The sequence below is a fragment of the Salvia miltiorrhiza genome, chromosome 4, assembly GCF_028751815.1.
Source record: "Salvia miltiorrhiza cultivar Shanhuang (shh) chromosome 4, IMPLAD_Smil_shh, whole genome shotgun sequence".
Taxonomy (NCBI): Eukaryota; Viridiplantae; Streptophyta; class Magnoliopsida; order Lamiales; family Lamiaceae; genus Salvia; species Salvia miltiorrhiza.
Genome location: NC_080390.1, coordinates 7,970,802 through 7,990,300, shown reverse-complemented (window position 1 = coordinate 7,990,300; position 19,499 = coordinate 7,970,802). Strand labels below are relative to the sequence as shown.

Below are 19,499 nucleotides of genomic sequence, written 5' to 3'. Positions count from 1 at the left end.
TTTGCAATGTCCTAATATTCGATTCAAATATATTAAATTGCCAATTTTAAAATAAATATTTTTTAAAATATAATATTTTAAATATTATGAAGCTCACACACAATGCATTTTAATTAATAAACACTCAATAATAGATGTTAAAAAGTTTATTCCATTATTCAAGTTCCAACTCTCAAATCATAATACAATGCAAAAATTTCAAACTTTTTAATTGTCATTTTTCCTTTTCGCATATTCGTTCCTTTTAGTGATTTTTTTTTACTTTATACCTTTCTAAATATATATAATCAAATATTTTCGAATACCGGATCGAATATCATGATTTTACAACTGTATTTGATAGCAATTCAAATCAAAGAAAATATTTATATTTATATTTGAATCATATAATTTTGTATTTGAATATCAAAAATTCGAATAAAAAACTAAGTAGAACAAAAATTATTTGATTCATTCGCATACATACCATGGTTTTTTTTTTCGTAAGAAGTTACGCAGACCCCCAACCTGTAAATAAAATATCAACCAGTATCCCCAACACGACGTTGTCCAAAAGTGACAACGCCCAGCAGAAGCAGAAACCACAAGGAGAAACATAAATCAGACAAATCAAAACCATACATACATGTAGCCCAAAATTGTATGTGTCTTATAATTGAATTTATTGTCATGATAAATTCAATTATAAAATTTAAAATTATTATGATACAATCAACTCTAATTAACATTTATTGCTAAAAAAATATATAAAGGAGTGATTAGGCTAAAACTATTTAAAAATAGAAAATACGAAGTATGAAATTATGATGAATTCTACGAATAAGTAATGGTTGTGAAAAGTGATTAATTAAAAATAAATAAGTAAAAATCGATTACTATAAAATTCGAACTCATGAACATGAATTCATATAAACAAAACTAATGAATTCATCATATATCTTCATGATAAGAGGCTGAGAATGATTCCAATTAGTTTATATTTTAAAAGAGTTTTATTTTAGTCTAGCCATATATCTATATATTCTATTCATGGAATAATCAACTAAATAATAAATTATTAACTAACGAGTTGCAAAATAATGCAAAAAATTATCAAAAACTATAATGGCGTTTATTTTGCATGATTGAGTATTTTTTATATTTAAAAGTGGGATTTCTTCAATCTCATTTTTCAATGAAATAAAAATTCAGTAAAACTAGCTAGTTTAAATGATATAAATAATAAAGACCATTGGGATATCTCTAAGTTTCAACCCATCAAAGTAAATAAATGATTAAGTCTTACTATTTTTATCTATTAAAGTTAATTCTCAAAAGTAAACACCCCGATATAATGAGTCCTAATTAATAATTATAAAATCAAATGAAAACACAATAAATTAAGATTACAAAAATATTTAAAATTTTAAATAGTGAGACACAACAAAGTGGGATAAGAAATCTCTAATTAATGTTTCCATAAAAAGAATAGTATTTGGAAAAAGCTAGAAGTGAAAATTACGAGTGGCTTTTTTTTTCTTTTCTTTTCTTTTAGGCGGAAATCAAACTTATGTATTAATATAAGAATGAACGATATCCAAAAGCCAAGACAGATAGGCCGACTTCCAGATCATAGCATCATCAATACTAAAAGCAAAACTATTCATGATTGGCTTAAATGCAAATTGACATTGTTCATGCTTGGCTTAAATGCAAATTGCTAGATTATGGTACTTAATGAAGTAATTAAATGACTTAATTGATTATATATATAAGCGAAAATGAATGAAGTGTCATATCAGATTCATACATGCTTTCGAAAATACAAAACATCCAAAATTCTGAACTATGGTACGTTATCTTGAATATATAACAACCATATCTTGATCAAAAATCAAGATTTTATCTAAATGTGCAAATTAACTCCTAATTCGGTCCTTGTGAAATACCCAAAATGTGCATGGATTAGTTGTTTAATTCATTGTCATTGATTTCAAATTACATTAGGGTTTACGCTGTTTAATCTGCAAAAATGATTTTCGGAAAACTTCTATCCATATATATATATAGGGGGGCCACTCCAATGAGACCCTCTAATTTTAGTGAGATCTAGGGCACGATCTGGTGCGTTTATTTTATCAATCCTATGGCTAATATTGTATCTGGAGGGTGGTTTTTTTTTTCGCAGGGTTCGAATCTTGGAGGGAGCAGAATATTTTAAATTTTGTTATTCATTAGTATATACTGCATTGTTCATCAGTATATACGGCCCTGTTCATCAGTATATATATCTTATTCATTATGAATTTCTTAAATTTTATTTTTTATCAGTATATACATCTTGTTCATTAGATATACGTTTTGATCATTAGTATTATATGTCTTATTCATTGTACTCATGATACACGAAAAATAGGGGGTCTCACTGGAGCGCGCCCCTATATATATATATATATATATATATATATATATAGGGGAGAGTTCAATGGAGACCACTCCCCTATATAGAGAACGAAGACCAAATCCAAAGCGTTAAATCAACAAAATCTTGCGGTCCTGATTGGCTGATCTAATTATCTAATTTTCGGCCAGTTAAATCGATTAAGGCTAAGAATGTAAATTAATAATTTGCACATCTGTTATTAGCTCTCTATGAATCATATCAAATCTTTTATTTATTGTTAATCATTATTAAGATATGTTTGTTACAACTTAGAAACGTATTATCAGCCTTTTTTTTTTCGTTTTCATCTTTTCAAACTTTTATCGTCAATACCAGTCCACCATTGAAGAACGTTTTGACTTGTTGCAGAAGATTTTATGGAAAATCAAGGTTATTTTTTTTATTCATATTTCAACAAATTCTTACGTACTGGTATACATGTTTATCCAGAATATGAAAATTATCTGTATATTTGTTCGATACTTTGTTGATGCAACAGTTCAAAATTCATTAATCTATATGTTTTTAGTGTTGTTGAATCCATATTTAGAGAATAAATATGGTATAGGTTCATAATTCATTCTTTGGGTTGAATAAATATGGTTTAGGTTCATATTTTTGAGTGACATTCATGTAAAGAATAAATATGGTTTAGGGTCATAATTCATCATTTTTAATTTGACGAAGGATTACAGTTGTTTATTGTAAAAAATTAAAAAAAAAATCAATTTCAAATTAATACATGTTTTCACCCTTATTTATTAAAACACTTAATAGGCAGATTGATTATGTGCTTTTATAATTTTTTACGAACTTAAATTCGTTCATTCATTGACAGAATATGTTCGTATCATTATGTTATTTAATATATTTTTGTAAGGTATACGCTGTATATATTAATTACTATGTTGTTTTTAATTGTAGATAACATCCAACCAAGAACGGCAGTTGGCCAATTGTGTTATCTTCGATGCTCAGATTATATCAAACCATATACTGGGATGATATTTAATTCATTGCCCGAAGCTGTGAAGTTTTACAAGGACTATGCAGAAGCATGTGGTTTCGAGGCTCGCATGAGCACTAACAGAAAAGTAAAAGATGATGCAATCACTAGACAATATGTGGTGTGTAACAGAGAAGGAGTATGGGGAAAAGCAAAAGAACCACTCATCCGCGTCAATGATTCAACGTCTAAGAAACGGAAGACAACATCTTGCAAGGTTGACTGTAAAGCCAAAGTAATATTTAAGCCTACAATGGGAACATGTTACAAGATTACTGAATTTGTCGAGGAACATACGCATTCCATGGTTCCTTTACCAGCACGAGTCTCATGCCAAGTAATAGGAATCTGGACGAATTCCAACAAAGATTTATACTTTCTGGTATCAAGGCTAACATTGGTCCTATGCGTTCGTTCAGAATGTTCAGAGAGATTATGGGCAGTTATGAAGGAATTGGATGCATAGGAAATGACTTCAAGAATTTTGTCAGGGACTTGAAGGTGCACTCTAAAGGATCTGATGCACATATGTAGTTGGAGACATTTACAAATAAGCAAGAACTTGGAAACGGGTTTAAGTTCTTCCATGATGTCGATGGAGACAATAAATTGTGTCGAATTATTTGGGCTGATGAGACGTCGGTGAAGAATTTCAGGTTGTTTGGAGAGGCCGTCTCATTTGATGCTATGTATAATACAAACAGTTGTTTTCCAAATTACATGCAACTATATATGTTGATAAACATTAAGTCACAGTTCAACTATTTGATGACTTATTATATTTGTTGTAGTAACTTAGTAATGTATGCCTTTTGATTGTAATACATATACATATACAAGTTGATCTTCACCCCATTCACTGACAAAGATAATCATGGGAAATGTGTTTCCTTTGGAGCAGCGCTAATATCTCATGAAGACACGAAGTCGTATGCTTGGGTGTTGGATAGGTTTGTTGAAATCATGGGAAACGCACCTAGGATTCTAATAACGGACCAAGACCCAGGTCTCAAAAAAGCGGTTGCATCTTGTTGGAAAGAAACACATCACAGGTTCTGCATGTGGCACATAAATATTAAAATTGCTGAGAAGTTGCCACCGAGACTGAGATAAAATACGGCTTTCAAAACAACATATGATAGTATTGTTTGGACTGACGATGATGATCAAGATGTTTTTGAGGATAAATGGACTAACATGATTCAGGAGTTTGATCTCTCTTCCAACAAGTGGTTCACTGACATGTTCGAAGAAAGATCAATGTGGATCCCTGCGTATTTTAGAGATGTATCCATGAGCGGCTTATTTCGTACCACTTCATCGTCTGAAAGCGAGAATAGCTTTTTTTTATAATTTATTTTGGATCCAAATAATCTTCAAATTGAACTAACAATTTGTTGAGGCAAAAAGTTGTTGTCGACAACTATAATTTTTTTTATTATACGATTCTCATGTATTCACAAAGTTCATGGCAACTTTAGTAAAACTAAATTTTCACCATTTTCCATAATATTTGGTCTAGTTGTTTCGTAATCCCAATATTACGATAATTTAATGCACGTGCAAAATGTATTGTGATTATCGTCTTCAGGACGATCCTCTTCATGAGGTTTCAGAATTATCTGAGTTCTTTATTTGATTTTGTAATCCGCGGATATTTTATCTTGGGCACCAATAGGTTGTTTACGCTTCTGGCGTCAATAAGAATTAAATCAATTTCGTCATTCGTGGACTTCAATTATTTGTGGTGCAATATGACATATATATACACATATATATATATATATATATATATATATATATATATATATTTATTTATTTATTTATTTGGCAGTCAATAATAATTTGTTGAACTTCTAGTTCATTAATGCATGAATCTAACATAATTAATCCAACGAGAAATTTACGGCATTGTGCAATTCATCATTCATATCTCCTCATAATGCCGAAAAAGGTTTTAAGTTGGATAAGTGCATTTGAATGGTGATAAAATAATTTAGTAGATGGAAAATCCTCTTCGGGAGGTATTTTAATCACTCACTAATTGTAATGTAGACAACCCCCAAATACTCAAGTCTTGAGTTATTTTAAAATTATTTGGGTGTATGAATTTGAAATTCATCTCGACATGACTATATGATAAAATAATAGATCATGTATAGTTATTCAATTCTCATGGGAAAATCAATGAAGCTCTTCCGGAGCCCATACAAAAAATAATATCATTTTTCAATTGTGTTACACCTATCAATAAAAGTTCAAAAATAATTGAATTGAGACGAAGAATTGCTCTTCAAGAGCTTGTAATATTGATGTGTGTGAATTAGTTATCTTTTACCGTGTTGTTTTTACAATGTTTTAGCTCGGATATTACCCGTTGTGTGCACTTTTGATGTTGGAATTGCATGGAGGAGAATCGAGGCTCGTGGATGGAAGAGATGGTGGAAAGTCGAGAAAATGGTTGAAGAATTGGCGAAGTTGTGGAGAGATTTAGAGATTTGGGCTTTGGAAATATTTATCTTGTAATTTATTTAAGCCAAATACTCTTTTGATTAATTTTGGACTTTAGTTTTTTTTTTGAAGGGGCCGAAACCCACGAACTTTAGGGTATTCGGCCACTCCACTTAAGCTTTTTGATTAGATTAGGACTCTTAGTTTATAATGCAGCCGCAACATTAGACTAAAGGGAGTTGACTTTGATTAGGTTTTTATGATACATTACTTTTCCTTTAACTTCTTTGGCAGACGAGTTTTTAAGTTTCATGCATGCAAATTATAGTTATATATTATTTCTTGTTTTCTAGCTTTGAATTTTGGAGAGCAATTACGACTGGATCGTGAAGGAGTAAAGAATTGTGGTTAATTTATTTCAAGTTTAAATTCTTGCTTTTTAATTATTTCGTTAGTTTTAATTTGCGTATTATTTGTTTATCATATTTGATCATTATGTTTTCTTTTATTTCTTTAGTTGTTGTTAATTTAATTATGAGTAGCTAAGCTTTTAATTCGGCGAGAATAATGAAGCATTAATTTAATAATCTGTGAGACCTAATTGGTTTTAAAATTGATTCCTTTTAATTTCGATTAATTCCTAGGGTTTAAAGATAATTCCAATTTTATTTAAGCCTGATCAACTTAGGTTTAATTGGATTATAGTCAATTAGCACCTCCAATCCGTAATTGTTGGAATAGGGCTGATTAGTGACAAAACTACCATGTTCGTAGTAGGAATTAATTGGTATATTAATTATTACTAGCGTATCTAGGATAATTGATATAAATTGAGTTCCTTCATCTTAATGCTATTAGAATATTAAATCTAAGACTGGCGTATCCAGCTAGGTTATATTTTAATAAGGGAAATAGACAAGACTAGCGTATCTAGCTGTCTATCGACACAGTAAGTAGGAATTGGGGTATATCAATGCGTATCACGGTATCCTATAACCAATTGGTTAATAGGGATTAATTAATTATTGCGTCGAGGATCAGAGATTAAATTAGTGTGGATTTATTTGAGCCGAATTACCTTTTTAATTGATTTAATTCAAGAGTCTTTTATTTGATTAATTTTGCATTCCTAGTTTTAATTAATTTCTCTTAAAATTAAGGCGTGGTGGCATCACCGATTTTATAGATTTAGGGATTTGAATGATTTTTAACTGTTCTCTGTGGGATCGACCCTGCTTACCATTATACTAATTTATTTTGGTAATTCCACAGGAATTATTTGGTGGTATACGACGTCCACCAAATTGGCGCCGTTACCGGGGAGCGGTGTTAATATAATTCTTTTCCCTTTGTTCTATTTTTCTTTTTTTTTTTTTATTTTTCTTTGTTTATGAGCAGATCGTCTAAGCCGAACCTCCTCTACGATTGTGAAATTGAGAAGACAGCGAAGAAGTTAAGGAAATAGGCTAAGGCAAGGAAGCTACTGGATCTGCTGGATTCGCAGTCTGACCTTCCCGTTCGACCAGAACAGTTCGTCGAGAAGAAGCCCAGTACTGTTGCTGCTGACGAGGTTCTGTTTGCCCAAACAGACCACCATTCAGAGACAGACGTAGACTGTGAAGAGGAAACCGATTCGATTTCTGTCGCAAGCACTGAGAGCGACATGGCTGACGACCCAAGACTGTGTGATCTCTCCACCCACGAAGCTGATGACCCCCCAACTTCGATCCGGATGCCGGCGGCTGCTACTGCTATAGAGATTAAGCTTGGATTGTTTAATGTTCTTCCTAAGTACTACGGGAAGAAGGGAGAAGACCCATATAATTTCCTAAGTGAATTCATCAAGATCTGCAAGGTGCAGAAGCGCCCTACTGGGGTAACGGAGGAACACTTCAGACTAGCTGCTTTTTCCTTCACTATGACAGCAGAGGCGAACTCTTGGTTCGCGAGTCTTCCACCGTATTCTATCACTACATGGGCGGAGATGAAGAGGCTATTCCTGGAGCATTTTTTCCCTCCCACCAAAACGAATGCGCTTAAGAAGGAAATCAGTGGTGCAAAGCAGGAGTATGATGAGTCCTTAAGCGCTTATTGAACCAGGTTCAGGAGATTGGTGGACAGCTGTCCAAACCACAAATTTTCCGAAGGAGACCTTCTGCAGTACTTCTACCAAGGGATGACCGTTGACACTAAGAATTTGGTGAATTCGGCAAGTGGAGGGGGATTTTCCCAGAATACTGTAAGCGAAGCCAAAAAATTAATTCAACACTTAGTGGAAGCTACGAGGGAGTATGAGGAGCCGCGCATCCAATTGCTCAAGAAAGCTACTCAAGCTAGTTCATCGGACTTTGAGGACAAGTTCGAAGCGAGGTTGGGAAAAATTGAGAAAATGCTAAGCACTGTGGTGGAGAAGGTCGCAACTGCTGGACAACCAACAGAAAAGCCATGTGGAGCATGTGGTAATCCAGGCCACACGAGCTTGCAATGCACATGAGATGAGGAAGAATATCAAGCTCACGCGAATTCTTCCCACAATTTTTACAGTTGCGACGCGCCACTGCCCCCTTTGCCCAAACGGGACCAGTACTCGAACAATCACAATGCACCATGGAGAAACCATCCCAATTTTCGTTGGAGGGATCCGGAGCAGAGGCAACAACAGCAGCCACCAGCGATGCAACCGCCGCAGCAGCAAAATTACCGCCCTCCACATCAAAGGACGGGGTATCAAGCTCCACAAACTCAGCAGCATCCTCTCGAAAAGCAAGGCAAGTCGCTTGAAGAGATGATGGCGGATTTGATAGGCAACCAACAATTTTTGCAAGGTAATGTTCAGCAGCTTCAACAATCTCAAGCCGAGCAGAAGGTGCAAATCGAGGGACTATCCCGTCAGATGTCTCAGCTTACAACATCCATGAATCAACTCAAGGGAAATAATGGAGCCTTACCATCTCAAGTTCATGTGAATCCCAAGGAGAATGTCAACAAGATCACATTGAAGAGTGGTACTGAGTTGAACGGACCAACACCCCAGAACTCTCAAAATGGTCCGCAAGTAGATTCTGGAGTCGAGTTTTGTGTGGAGGAATTCGAGCGTTCTGTTGGTACGACGGATCCATTCATTCAGCAGACAGAACAGTCCGGTTTGACCAAACAGAACAGAGGTTCGACAGATAAGCAAAAACAGAAGGAAGTAGCAGTTGACTCCACCAAGGAGGAGCAGACCAGGATCTCTAAGCCTTCGAGCCTACCTGATCCTAAGGTTGCAATATCAGTTCCCTTTCCAGGAAGATTGGCGAAGAAGAAGCCGGAGGAGGAGCTCATCGATTTTGTGAAGATCTTCGGCAAACTTGAAGTGAATCTTCCCTTTCTTCAAGCATTGAAAATTCCTCCATTTGGGAAATTTGTGAAGGACTTCATAGCTGGAAAGTCTAAGGCAACTGGAAAGATTGTGATGGGTGAGAATGTTTCAGCAGCAATCAAGAAGGAATTACCGGCGAAATGCAAGGATCCAGGTATGTTTTCTCTTCCTATTTACATTGGTGATACTAGGATCGAGCATGCTATGTGTGACTTAGGAGCATCTATCAATGTTATGCCTCTTACTGTTTATAATAGTTTGTCGGGTGTAGAGTTGGTGGATACTAGAGTGGTCATTCAGTTAGCCGATAGGTCATGTGTGCACCCCGAGGGTTTACTTGAGAATGTTCTTGTGAGTGTAAATAACTTTTTTTATCCTGCTGATTTCTATGTGGTTAGGATGAGTGGAGTGCAATCCAAAGGGTCATCGGGAGTCCTTTTAGGTCGCCCGTTCCTAAGGACTGCAAAGTCAATCATAGATGTTAGCAATGACACGATTTGTCTAGACTATCATGGGGGAAAAATACACGTTTAGTATTGATGATGCCATGAAAACCCCTAATGATGCTGGAAATGCTTATTCTATTGATATGATTGACCCTCTCGTCCAAGAATTTCTTGAGACTGAATTCATGCAGGATAAGTTGGAGTTAGCTATGATGAAGAGCTGGACATATATTGATGCCCGAGGGATGGACGATGCAGAGATTAAGGAGGCTATCATGTCACTTCATGCTCAATCGGAATTGGTCAGTTCGGGAAGCCAGTTCAGTTTGCCCAAACAGACACCGTCGGACAGACCGCTGAGATCCGATGAGAAGCCGACGGAGTTAGAGCTCAAGCCCCTTCCTGCAAACTTGAAGTATGTCTACCTAGGGGAATCTGAAACTCTCCCAGTGATAATCAGCCGCCACTCAGGAGGAGCAGTTGATTGTCGTGCTCAGACGGCACAAGAAGGCCATAGGGTGGACTTTGGCAGACATCACCGGTATAAGTCCCGATGTGTGCCAGCATTACATTTTCTTGGAGGCGGATGCTAAGCCTGTTCGAGATCCGCAGAGAAAGTTGAACCCGAACATGAGGGAGATTGTGCTTAAGGAAATTCTAAAGCTTCTCGCTTTAAGAATTATTTATCTTATCTCTGACAGCAAGTGGGTGAGTCTGATTCACATGGTTCCGAAAAAGTCTGGATTGCAAGTGGTTGAGAATGAGAAGAATGAGTTGGTGCCGATGCGTCTTGTTACTGGATGGCGCATGTGTATCGATTACCGAAAGCTGAATGCTGCCACTCGCAAGGATCATTTCCCGCTTCCACTTATTGATCAGATGTTGGAGCGCCTAGCTGGACAAGCATTTTTTTGCTTCTTGGATGGTTATAGTAGATATTTTCAGATTTATGTCAACCAAGAGGATCAAGAGAAGACTACTTTCACGTGCCCGTTTGGAACCTTCGCATGCAAAAGACTGTCGTTTGGACTGTGTAATGCGCCCGGCACTTTTCAGCGATGCATGATGATCATCTTCTCTGATTTGATCGAAAAGTGCATAGAAATCTTTATGGATGATTTCACAGTTTATGGGACATCATTTTAGGGCTGCCTCCACAACTTGGAGAAGGTTTTGACTCGTTGTGTTGAGAAAAATCTGATCTTAAACTTTGAAAAGTGTCACTTTATGGTGAACGAGGGAATTGTCCTAGGCCATGTTGTCTCAGAAAAGGGGATTCAAGTCGACAAAGCCAAGGTGGAGTTGATAGCCAAGCTGCCATACCCGAGGGACGTTAAGGAGATCAGAGGTTTTCTCGGAAACGCTGGATTTTACAGGAGGTTCATCAAAGATTTTGCAAAGATCGCGCAACCGTTGACCCGTCTGCTGCAGAACGATGTTCTGTTTGCCCTAAAAGATGACTGCAAGTAGGCATTTGATTTGTTGAAAGCCAAGTTGACGACGGCCCCGATCATGCAACCGCCTGACTGGAAGCTCCCCTTTGAGCTTATGTGTGATGCTAGTGATCATGCCGTAGGCGCGGTTCTTGGACAGAAACTGGGAAAGGAGAGCCACGTGATATATTATGCCTCAAAGACGTTGAATCCAGCCCAATGCAATTATGCAACAACCGAAAAGGAGATGTTAGCGATTATTTTTGCTTTTGAAAAATTTCGCTCATATCTTTTGGGAGCAAAAATAATTGTCTACACGGATCATGCCGCATTGAAGTTTCTGCTATCAAAGAAGGAGTCAAAACCGCGCTTGATAAGGTGGATTCTTTTATTGCAAGGGTTCGATTGGGAGATTCGAGACAAGAAGGGAGCTGAAAATCATGTTGCTGATCATTTGAGTCGGTTGGTCTAGAAAGATGAGGATGTTACTCCTATCAACGAAGCCTTCCCAGAAGAACATCTTTATGATATCCAGACCTGTTCAGCCGTTTGTTTGCCCAGACAGGACCTTTCTTCCGAGTCAGCAGCATATTCAGTCGTGGAAAAAGGTGGGACCGAGCCATGGTTCGCCGACATCGTGAATTATTTGACTTCTGGAATATTCCCACCTTTGTTCAAAAAGGCACAGCAGATGAAACTTCGAAGTGAGTGCAAGTATTATCTCTGGGATGAACCTTATTTGTGGAAGGTTGGAGCTGATCAGATTATCCGACGTTGCGTTCCTGAAGCAGAGCAACGAGCAACTCTTGTACACTGCCATTCTCTAGCTTGTGGCGGTCATTTTGATCCGAAACGTACAGCAAGGAAGGTACTTGATTCCGGTTTCTTTTGGACCACGTTGCATAGAGATGCCTATCTATTTTGCAAAAGCTGTGATCGTTGTCAACTGACCGGAAATATCTCCAAGCGAGATGAGATGCCCCAAGTCCCTATGATTTTTTGTGAGATATTTGATGTGTGGGGGATGGATTTCATGGGACCGTTCCCAAGCTCATACGGCAATCTCTACATCTTGCTCGCCGTTGACTACGTGTCAAAATGGGTAGAGGCAAAGGCCACGAAGACGAATGATGCCAAGGTGGTTGCTACGTTTTTGAAGTCCCACATCTTTACTAGGTATGGAGTACCTCGAGCAGTGATTAGCGATCAGGGGACGCACTTCTGCAACCGCACCATCGAAGCATTGATGAAGAAATATGGTGTTCATCATCGATTGGCTACTCCTTACCATCCTCAAACCAACGGCCAAGTTGAAGTTTCCAACCGAGAAGTGAAGCAAATTCTGGAGAAAACGGTGAACCCATCTCGAAAGGATTGGAGCTTGAGGCTAGATGACGCACTCTGGGCGTATAGAACTACCTATAAAACCCCAATTGGTATGTCACCTTACCGTTTAATCTTTGGGAAAATGTGCCACTTGCCGGTTGAGTTAGAGCATCGCGCATATTGGGCCGTGAAAGAAGTGAATAAGCATTTGCCTAAGTGTGAGGAGGAAAGGAAGTTTCAACTTCAAGAATTAGAGGAAATTCGTCTTGAAGCATATGATGCAGCCATGTGGTATAAAGAGCGCACTAAGATGTGGCATGACAAGAATCTGCGAGGGAAATCCTTGAAGGTCGGGCAAAAGGTACTCTTGTTCCAATCGAAGCTGCGTTTAATGCCCGGAAAGTTGAAGACCAAATGGGTTGGTCCGTTCGTGATTCAGTCTGTCTGCCCAAATAGGGCGTTTGAGATATGCAGCCTAGATACGGCGAAGACATTCACCGTGAATGGACAACGTTTGAAGCCGTTCTATGATGCCTCCTCTTTAGTTCCAGCGGAGTCTGTTTCGCTGTTGGTTCCGGACACTTTTTGAGCACTTGAGCAGTCGAGCCGACGACGTTAAAAAAATGGCGCTTATCGGGAGGCAACCCGACGTTCTTTCCCTTTTATTTCCCGTTTGCTTTCCTTTTCTTTTAATTTTCGCATACTTTAATTTTCTAGGAAGAGTTTAATTTTCTTTAAGTTATTTATTTTCTTTATGCTTTAGTTTATATAAAAAAAATTGAAAAAAAAATAGAGAGTGTGTGGGTGAATTGAGTAAAATTTTGCTAAGTGTTGGAAAAATTCCTTTCATTTTCAGCAGGGACTCAATCGCAATTATGGAAGTCTAACATGGGGGTTCTTTTGCAGATAAGGAGAAATGGGGGCTACAATGTAAATTTGAGGAATTAGGGCTCTTTGACCCTAGTCAAAGCTTCCTCAACAAGCCAAAATTCCCCCCCCCCCTTTCGAATTCCCTCTCTCTCGACTCCTCATCTCCCAACCGCACCACCACTCTCCAATTTCCGACCATCGCACTACCACTCTCCAATTTTCGACCACCACACCACCACTCACCGCACCATCACCAGCCCACCACCACCTCTACCATCAAAGCATGGCGCCCAAGAGAAAACGAGGACCTGCGGAGAAAGCTCCGCCACCCCTTCCAACCGCCGCGGAGCGTGCCCGCGCGAATGCAGCTGTTCTGCCGCCAGAACCAGCGCCGCCGAACACCGTTGCGGCCCAAGCCCAAGCTGTTGTTCCTCCACCGCAAACCGAGCCCGCTGCAGTGCCGCTGCCAACCACCACAACCCAAGCCCAAGCTGTTACCCCTTCGTCGTCAACCGCGCCTGCCGCCTCATCGTCAACCGTGCCTGCCGCCGCGTCGCCAACCGCCGCAGCCCTAGCTGCTGCCCCCTTTCCACCAAACGCGCCTGCTGCCGCATCGCCAACACTGCCCAGCCCACGAAGAAGGCCAGCAGCGCACCGTACGGCTGCCGCGCGAGCAGGGCCCAGCCGTGCCCTAGCCCAGAGCTCGAGCTCCGATGAATCGGGTGAGCCCGATTCGGATTTTGAAGCGTCAGCGAGCCTAGAGTCCATAGCCGAATCGATCGTTGAATCCGATATGTCATCGGCTCAGCGGGAAAACATGGCCGCCCCTCTCCCTTTTGCCGTTGAAATCCAAAACGAAATCGAGGTTGATGCCATCCTCGACTTCCCAACTGAGGCAGAACGGAAGATTGTCACTGCCCGACGCAGCAAGATGTGCTCAACAGGTAAGACGCTGAACTTGGATTCTCTTCGACCTTTGGACTTTGAGCATCGTTTAGTTGACTTGTTTGCACGCATTGGGTGGTCATGGCTGTTAGATATTCCCTGTTTCCCAGTGTACAAAGAGTTGGCGTTAGAGTTTTTAACCTCCTTCAGGTTCAGGGACACCACAGATATAGATGCTAAGTGCATATCCTTTCGATTATGTAACATGATGCATGAATTTTCCCTCACTGAATGGGCTGTCAAACTAGGGATTTGTAGTCTAGAAGAGGCCTTGAGTGTTGATTTTCGCACTGCTCTATGTGGTATGGGGACGTCAGAGTCCGATGTTTTTAACTCCGAATCCTCTTGGACTTTACTTGCTAGAGCAGGTGCTAGGCCCTTCGATGCATCTAGGTCCACAGCATCTGACATTGTACATCCTACATTGCGTGTCTGTCATTTGTTCATCTGTTACAACTTGATGGGGCGGTCCACTACTATGTCCAAATTGAGTAGCATTTGTTAGGTCCCGAGGGTCTCGAATAGGTGTATGGGGGGGGGAGAATGCACCTATGAGCTATTTTTAAAACTTCCTCAATCAGAGGGATCTCAGTCAGAGATCAAAACGAAACTTTACACGCAAACACAGACTCTTGTTTTACTGAAAACAGTTTTGACCAAACAGGGTTGACGACTGATACTGAAAGCTCTTCAGTAAAGAGTTATCAGTTAAGTTACTGGAACTTAACTGATGCAAATAAAGGCTTCAGTTAGGTTTGCTAAAACAGAGATGATAACACTCTTCCTGACTATCACAAGATAGATCAGTCAGACTGATATCATAGGCAGCGGAAATTAAACTTAGTTTCGCAATAGCCTCGGTGGAGCACGTTGTTGGTTATTAGATTTCTCTTTGCAGTTAATCAGTGTTCAGTTTATCAATTGAAATAACACAAGTAAGAATGTAAAACTGAAAGCTGTAAACAACACAGAGACTCTTGAATAGATCCGTTGGCGTAGAACGTCATCAAGATTTCTTCCGTTGGAGAGCAATTCGAATTTGGGCTGAGGCTTCCGTTGGAGAGCAATTTTGGTATCATCAAAATAAGGATTAGGATATTACACAAGATTCCCAACAATTTCCCCCTTTTTGATGATGCCAAAACCACACAGCAGTTTTAGACAACAAAAAGACTGAACTCACAGTACAAGTTCTAAAACTGGGGTGAAAACAGTTCCCTCTTAACAATAGAACCTAAAAACTTGTACTTAGAGTTAAGAACGAAAACAGTTCTAAAACAGAACAAGGAGAAGACAGAAAAGCATAATCAGAGCCTGGACAAAGAGTCATTGTCTTCAGGTTGAGATCAAAAAGAAGTTCTTTTCATTTATAAAAGACTGATAAGTCATCAGTCTAGATTACAATTGAGAATAGGAAAAGAACAAAACAGAAGACAATCAAGATATTCACGGTTTCTGATTATATAGCTTGAAGACTGCTTCCCAGATATCTCTGGCTGCACTGGAGTCTGGATGCAAATTCCAGATCTTGCATATGGCTCTGAATTCTGTCTTGATTCTGTCTCTATTGACTCCATTCTTGATCATTGGTGGAGTCACAGTCTTCTTCTGAGGATTAGGAATGCTTTTTCCGAGTTTTCTTTGAGCATCTTGCATTTGTAAGACCAAGTCTCGTTCTTGCAGCTGCAACAGGAAATACTTCCAGGCATCGTTCCTGTAATCCCTGTCACCTTGGATGTTTGCAAAAACCATCCATTTGGTGTAGCATTCCTTTGTTTTCTTCACCAGTCGTTCAACTCAGATGGTATCCATTTGTCTGAACGCTCAAACTTTTCCAAATATGATACTATCAGTCCTTTACTGAAGTAGTGTTCGAGCTTTTGACCTTCCTTTAGAGTTGATACGAAATTGAGTTTCGTCTTCTTAAGCTCTGGCTCATTTGAGGAGCTTTCTCTGGCTCTCTTTCTGTTGAGTTCGACTGAGGATATGGTAGGAGCAACCTTTGAGATAATCTCTTCAGCCCTGTTAAAGTATGAATGGATCATTTCCTCTTCCCTTTGGATGCACTTCAGTATATCCTCTTCTCCCTTTTTTGGCATCATCGGGAGGAAGTCGGCTTTTCAGCTCTTGAAGATCATTAAACATCTTCTGAAGAAGGGCAGAGTCAGGAGACTCTTGAGGTCGTTGGAGTTGCAGTTCCACTTTCGCGAGTCGTTCCAGGATAGCACTGTTTGTAAAAACCATCCATTTGGTGTAGCATTCCTTTCTTTTCTTCACCAGTCGTTCAACTCAGATGGTATCCATTTGTCTGAACGCTCAAACTTTTCCAAATATGATACTATCAGTCCTTTACTTCTCTTGAAGCAAGTTTGACCTTCGGCTTCTGGGTAAACAGAGGTTCGCCTAAGGTCTAAGAGAATATATGTAATCAACAGTAACTGATTTTGGCTTTGGAATTCTCTTCTTCGATTCAAGCTTTGGGGAGGTTAAGCTTTAGGCTGAGTAGCAATTTCGGCAGAGCTTCAGCTTATGTAGTTGAATCGGTGAAGGTTGAAGTGATCCTCGAGCGCTATTTGTAGGAGAACTCTTGAATAGATCCGTTGGCGTAGAACGTCATCAAGATTTCTTCCGTTGGAGAGCAATTCGAATTTAGGCTGAGGCTTCAATCTTCGAGGTTCCTTGTCTGGGTGGAAACGGCTCTCTTGATGGACAGGAGATGTGGCGTCTCTGAAAAATAACCACCAGATAGGAATTACCTCTGCAGAGATAAGATCCTAAGATCTCTGCATTTAATGCGACTGTACTTTGTGAGTACGTGGCTTCCTCTGAACGTTGGAAGATCAGTCCTAGGAGGAATGTTCAACTGATACTTGACTTTAGTATCAGTCTATTGCGCGCATTAAGTAATCAGTTCCTAACTGATTCTTCAACTAATACTTCAGTTGGTATCTGCAATCTTCAGTCTTCAGTCCTTCGTTCTTCAGTCTTCAGTCTTTAACACCGCAAGCTAAACTAGAACCGAACTCTAACACTTGAGTTCAAAACAATTCTAGTCTATTACAAATACGACCTATGAATTTTGGTATCATCAAAACAAGGATTAGGATATTCCACAAGATTCCCAACAACATTGATTTGTTTTTCTTGCGTTGCATGAGTGAGGGCGTCAAAGTAAACTTAGCATATTAGATTGCTTTTTCCATTCATCACATACGCACACACCCTGCTCGACACCTCACTTTATGCCATTTTCTGGGCGCTTTCATCGGTCGTAACATGGATTTGACAGTTCATCCATCGTGCATGTCTCTTGGCAAGGAGCCTTCCTCCTTTGATTTATCCACCTTACTTGATGCTCGTATTGTTTCTCTTACTCCTGAGGGCGAGCCTCGATTTTCTGAGCCGGGAGAGACCCTCCTAATCACTCATTTCCCTCCAGGTACAGGTACGGTGGAGACTCTTACAGAGGAGGTGCAGAGCTTGCGGGTCGAGTTTGCGCTGTTCAGGGTGAATGTGACGCAGCAGCTTGCCCAAATTGATGGGAACGTGGCCGCGCTCCAGCAGAGCATATCTGATTTGAGTGCCACGATTCGGGTGGAGTTGCAGCGACAACATACACGGTGACATCCTTCCCCCTTGTTGTTTTGTTGAGTGTTTTTATTTTTGTCTTCTTGTGTTGTGTTGTTTTTCTTCTTTCCGCTTTTTCTTAGTTTGCTTGAGGGCAAGCAAAGCTTAAGTGTGAGGAGGTAGTGTCGTTGTGTCAGTTGTTGAGTCCGTTTTTTTTTTTTATGTTGAGTCTTGTAGTCTTTGAGCTTTAGAATTGTTGAAATACTAGCGATGAACATGCTGTCGAATTGAATTGTGTGATGAATTTGAGATTTGATACTTGAGAATTAAGAATTGGTGATTGAAAATTGTGTGTTTTTGTTGGATGACATTAGGAATGACAAATAAGAGCAACAATGAATAAAAAGCCACATACAAGTGAGAATTGAGCCTATTAGAGTAGAGCACCCTCTACTAATTTTATTCTTGAGTGGTTTGTTGTTCATGAAGTGATGATATGTTGTGTGTCATTGGTAATATATGATAGAAGGCACTAGGGTAGCCCCTTTGGCTTGCTTTTGATGTCCTACCTATGCATTTATCCCTTAGTGAGCCCTTTGAAGCTTTGACTATATTCTTTCGATTAGTCACTAAAATAATTAGCCAAGGCCTGTTTTGGACTCTCTCTTTGACCCTATTGTGCATGTTGGAATTTGAATTACATCCTATTTGAACTCTAGAGGAAGTCGTATCTGCCTGCCCAAACAGAATCCATGATGAAAACTGTCCTGAACCGTGGAGTGTACGATCTGTTTGGTCCAGTCAGTAAATATTGTTGATGGATGGGCTAACTCACGATGTATTGAGCTGAATTGTGAAATAAATCTATGTATGTTGTTTGAAATATGTGAATGAATGGTGCTGAAAAAAAAAAAAAAATGCACCAAGTTGAATTAGTTGAGCATGCAGTTGATTGTGATGATCTTGTTGCCCAAGGATGAGTTAGTGTTATTCCTCATGTGCTTTGTATTTTTGGATGTGATTCAGTTTTAATATGCACGATACTTGATCTTCAATGTTTGAGCTTAGGACCCCTAGGATCTTGCCTACATCATTGATAGTCCTTAGCCCCATTACAACCAATGAGAAAAGTCCTTTTTGAGTTACTATGTGACCACGACATATCACGACCGATTGGATCTTCCTTTTTGAGTGTGAATTTCCAAAATCCATATTTGAGAGAAGAGTGAAGCTTGAGAGGAATTTGTTGTTGCTTGATTTGGACTAGATAGACAATGAAAACACTTGTTTGATATTTCTTTTTCTTGATTGAGAGTTGAAAAATCGATTGTGAGTTGCATGGTTTGATTTGGCAGTTCGTCTTGTTACTAGTGTTTGATGATTCTTTGGCTATGGTGTTCTGTTGGGTTTTCGTTGTTAGTGTCATAGTTTTCTTTATGTTTTCTTCGTATTTGGTTGTTTTGTCAGTTGTTTCGTTATTTGCTTTTAGAGTCTTAGTGTCGAGTCAAGGGGAGGGTGTGTTGAGATTGCTTTTTCCACCTTTAGATTTTCTTCACTTCATACTTGAGGGCAAGTATGATTCAAGTGTGAGGAGGTTTGATGTGTGTGAATTAGTTATCTTTTACCGTGTTGTTTTTACGATGTTTTAGCTCGGATATTACCCGTTGTGTGC

The 19,499-nt window shown here is 39.1% G+C and overlaps 1 protein-coding gene across 1 annotated transcript; it reads left to right on the top strand.

Annotated features, from left to right (window-relative positions):
• The first annotated feature begins 9,751 nt into the window (after positions 1-9,751).
• LOC131022932 (uncharacterized) lies at positions 9,752-11,156 on the top strand. The gene is made up of 3 exons (XM_057952473.1): positions 9,752-10,227; positions 10,388-10,811; positions 10,905-11,156. Exons 1-3 carry the CDS (start codon positions 9,752-9,754, stop codon positions 11,154-11,156), a joined length of 1,152 nt encoding a protein of 383 aa, XP_057808456.1.
• The last annotated feature ends 8,343 nt before the right edge of the window (positions 11,157-19,499 follow it).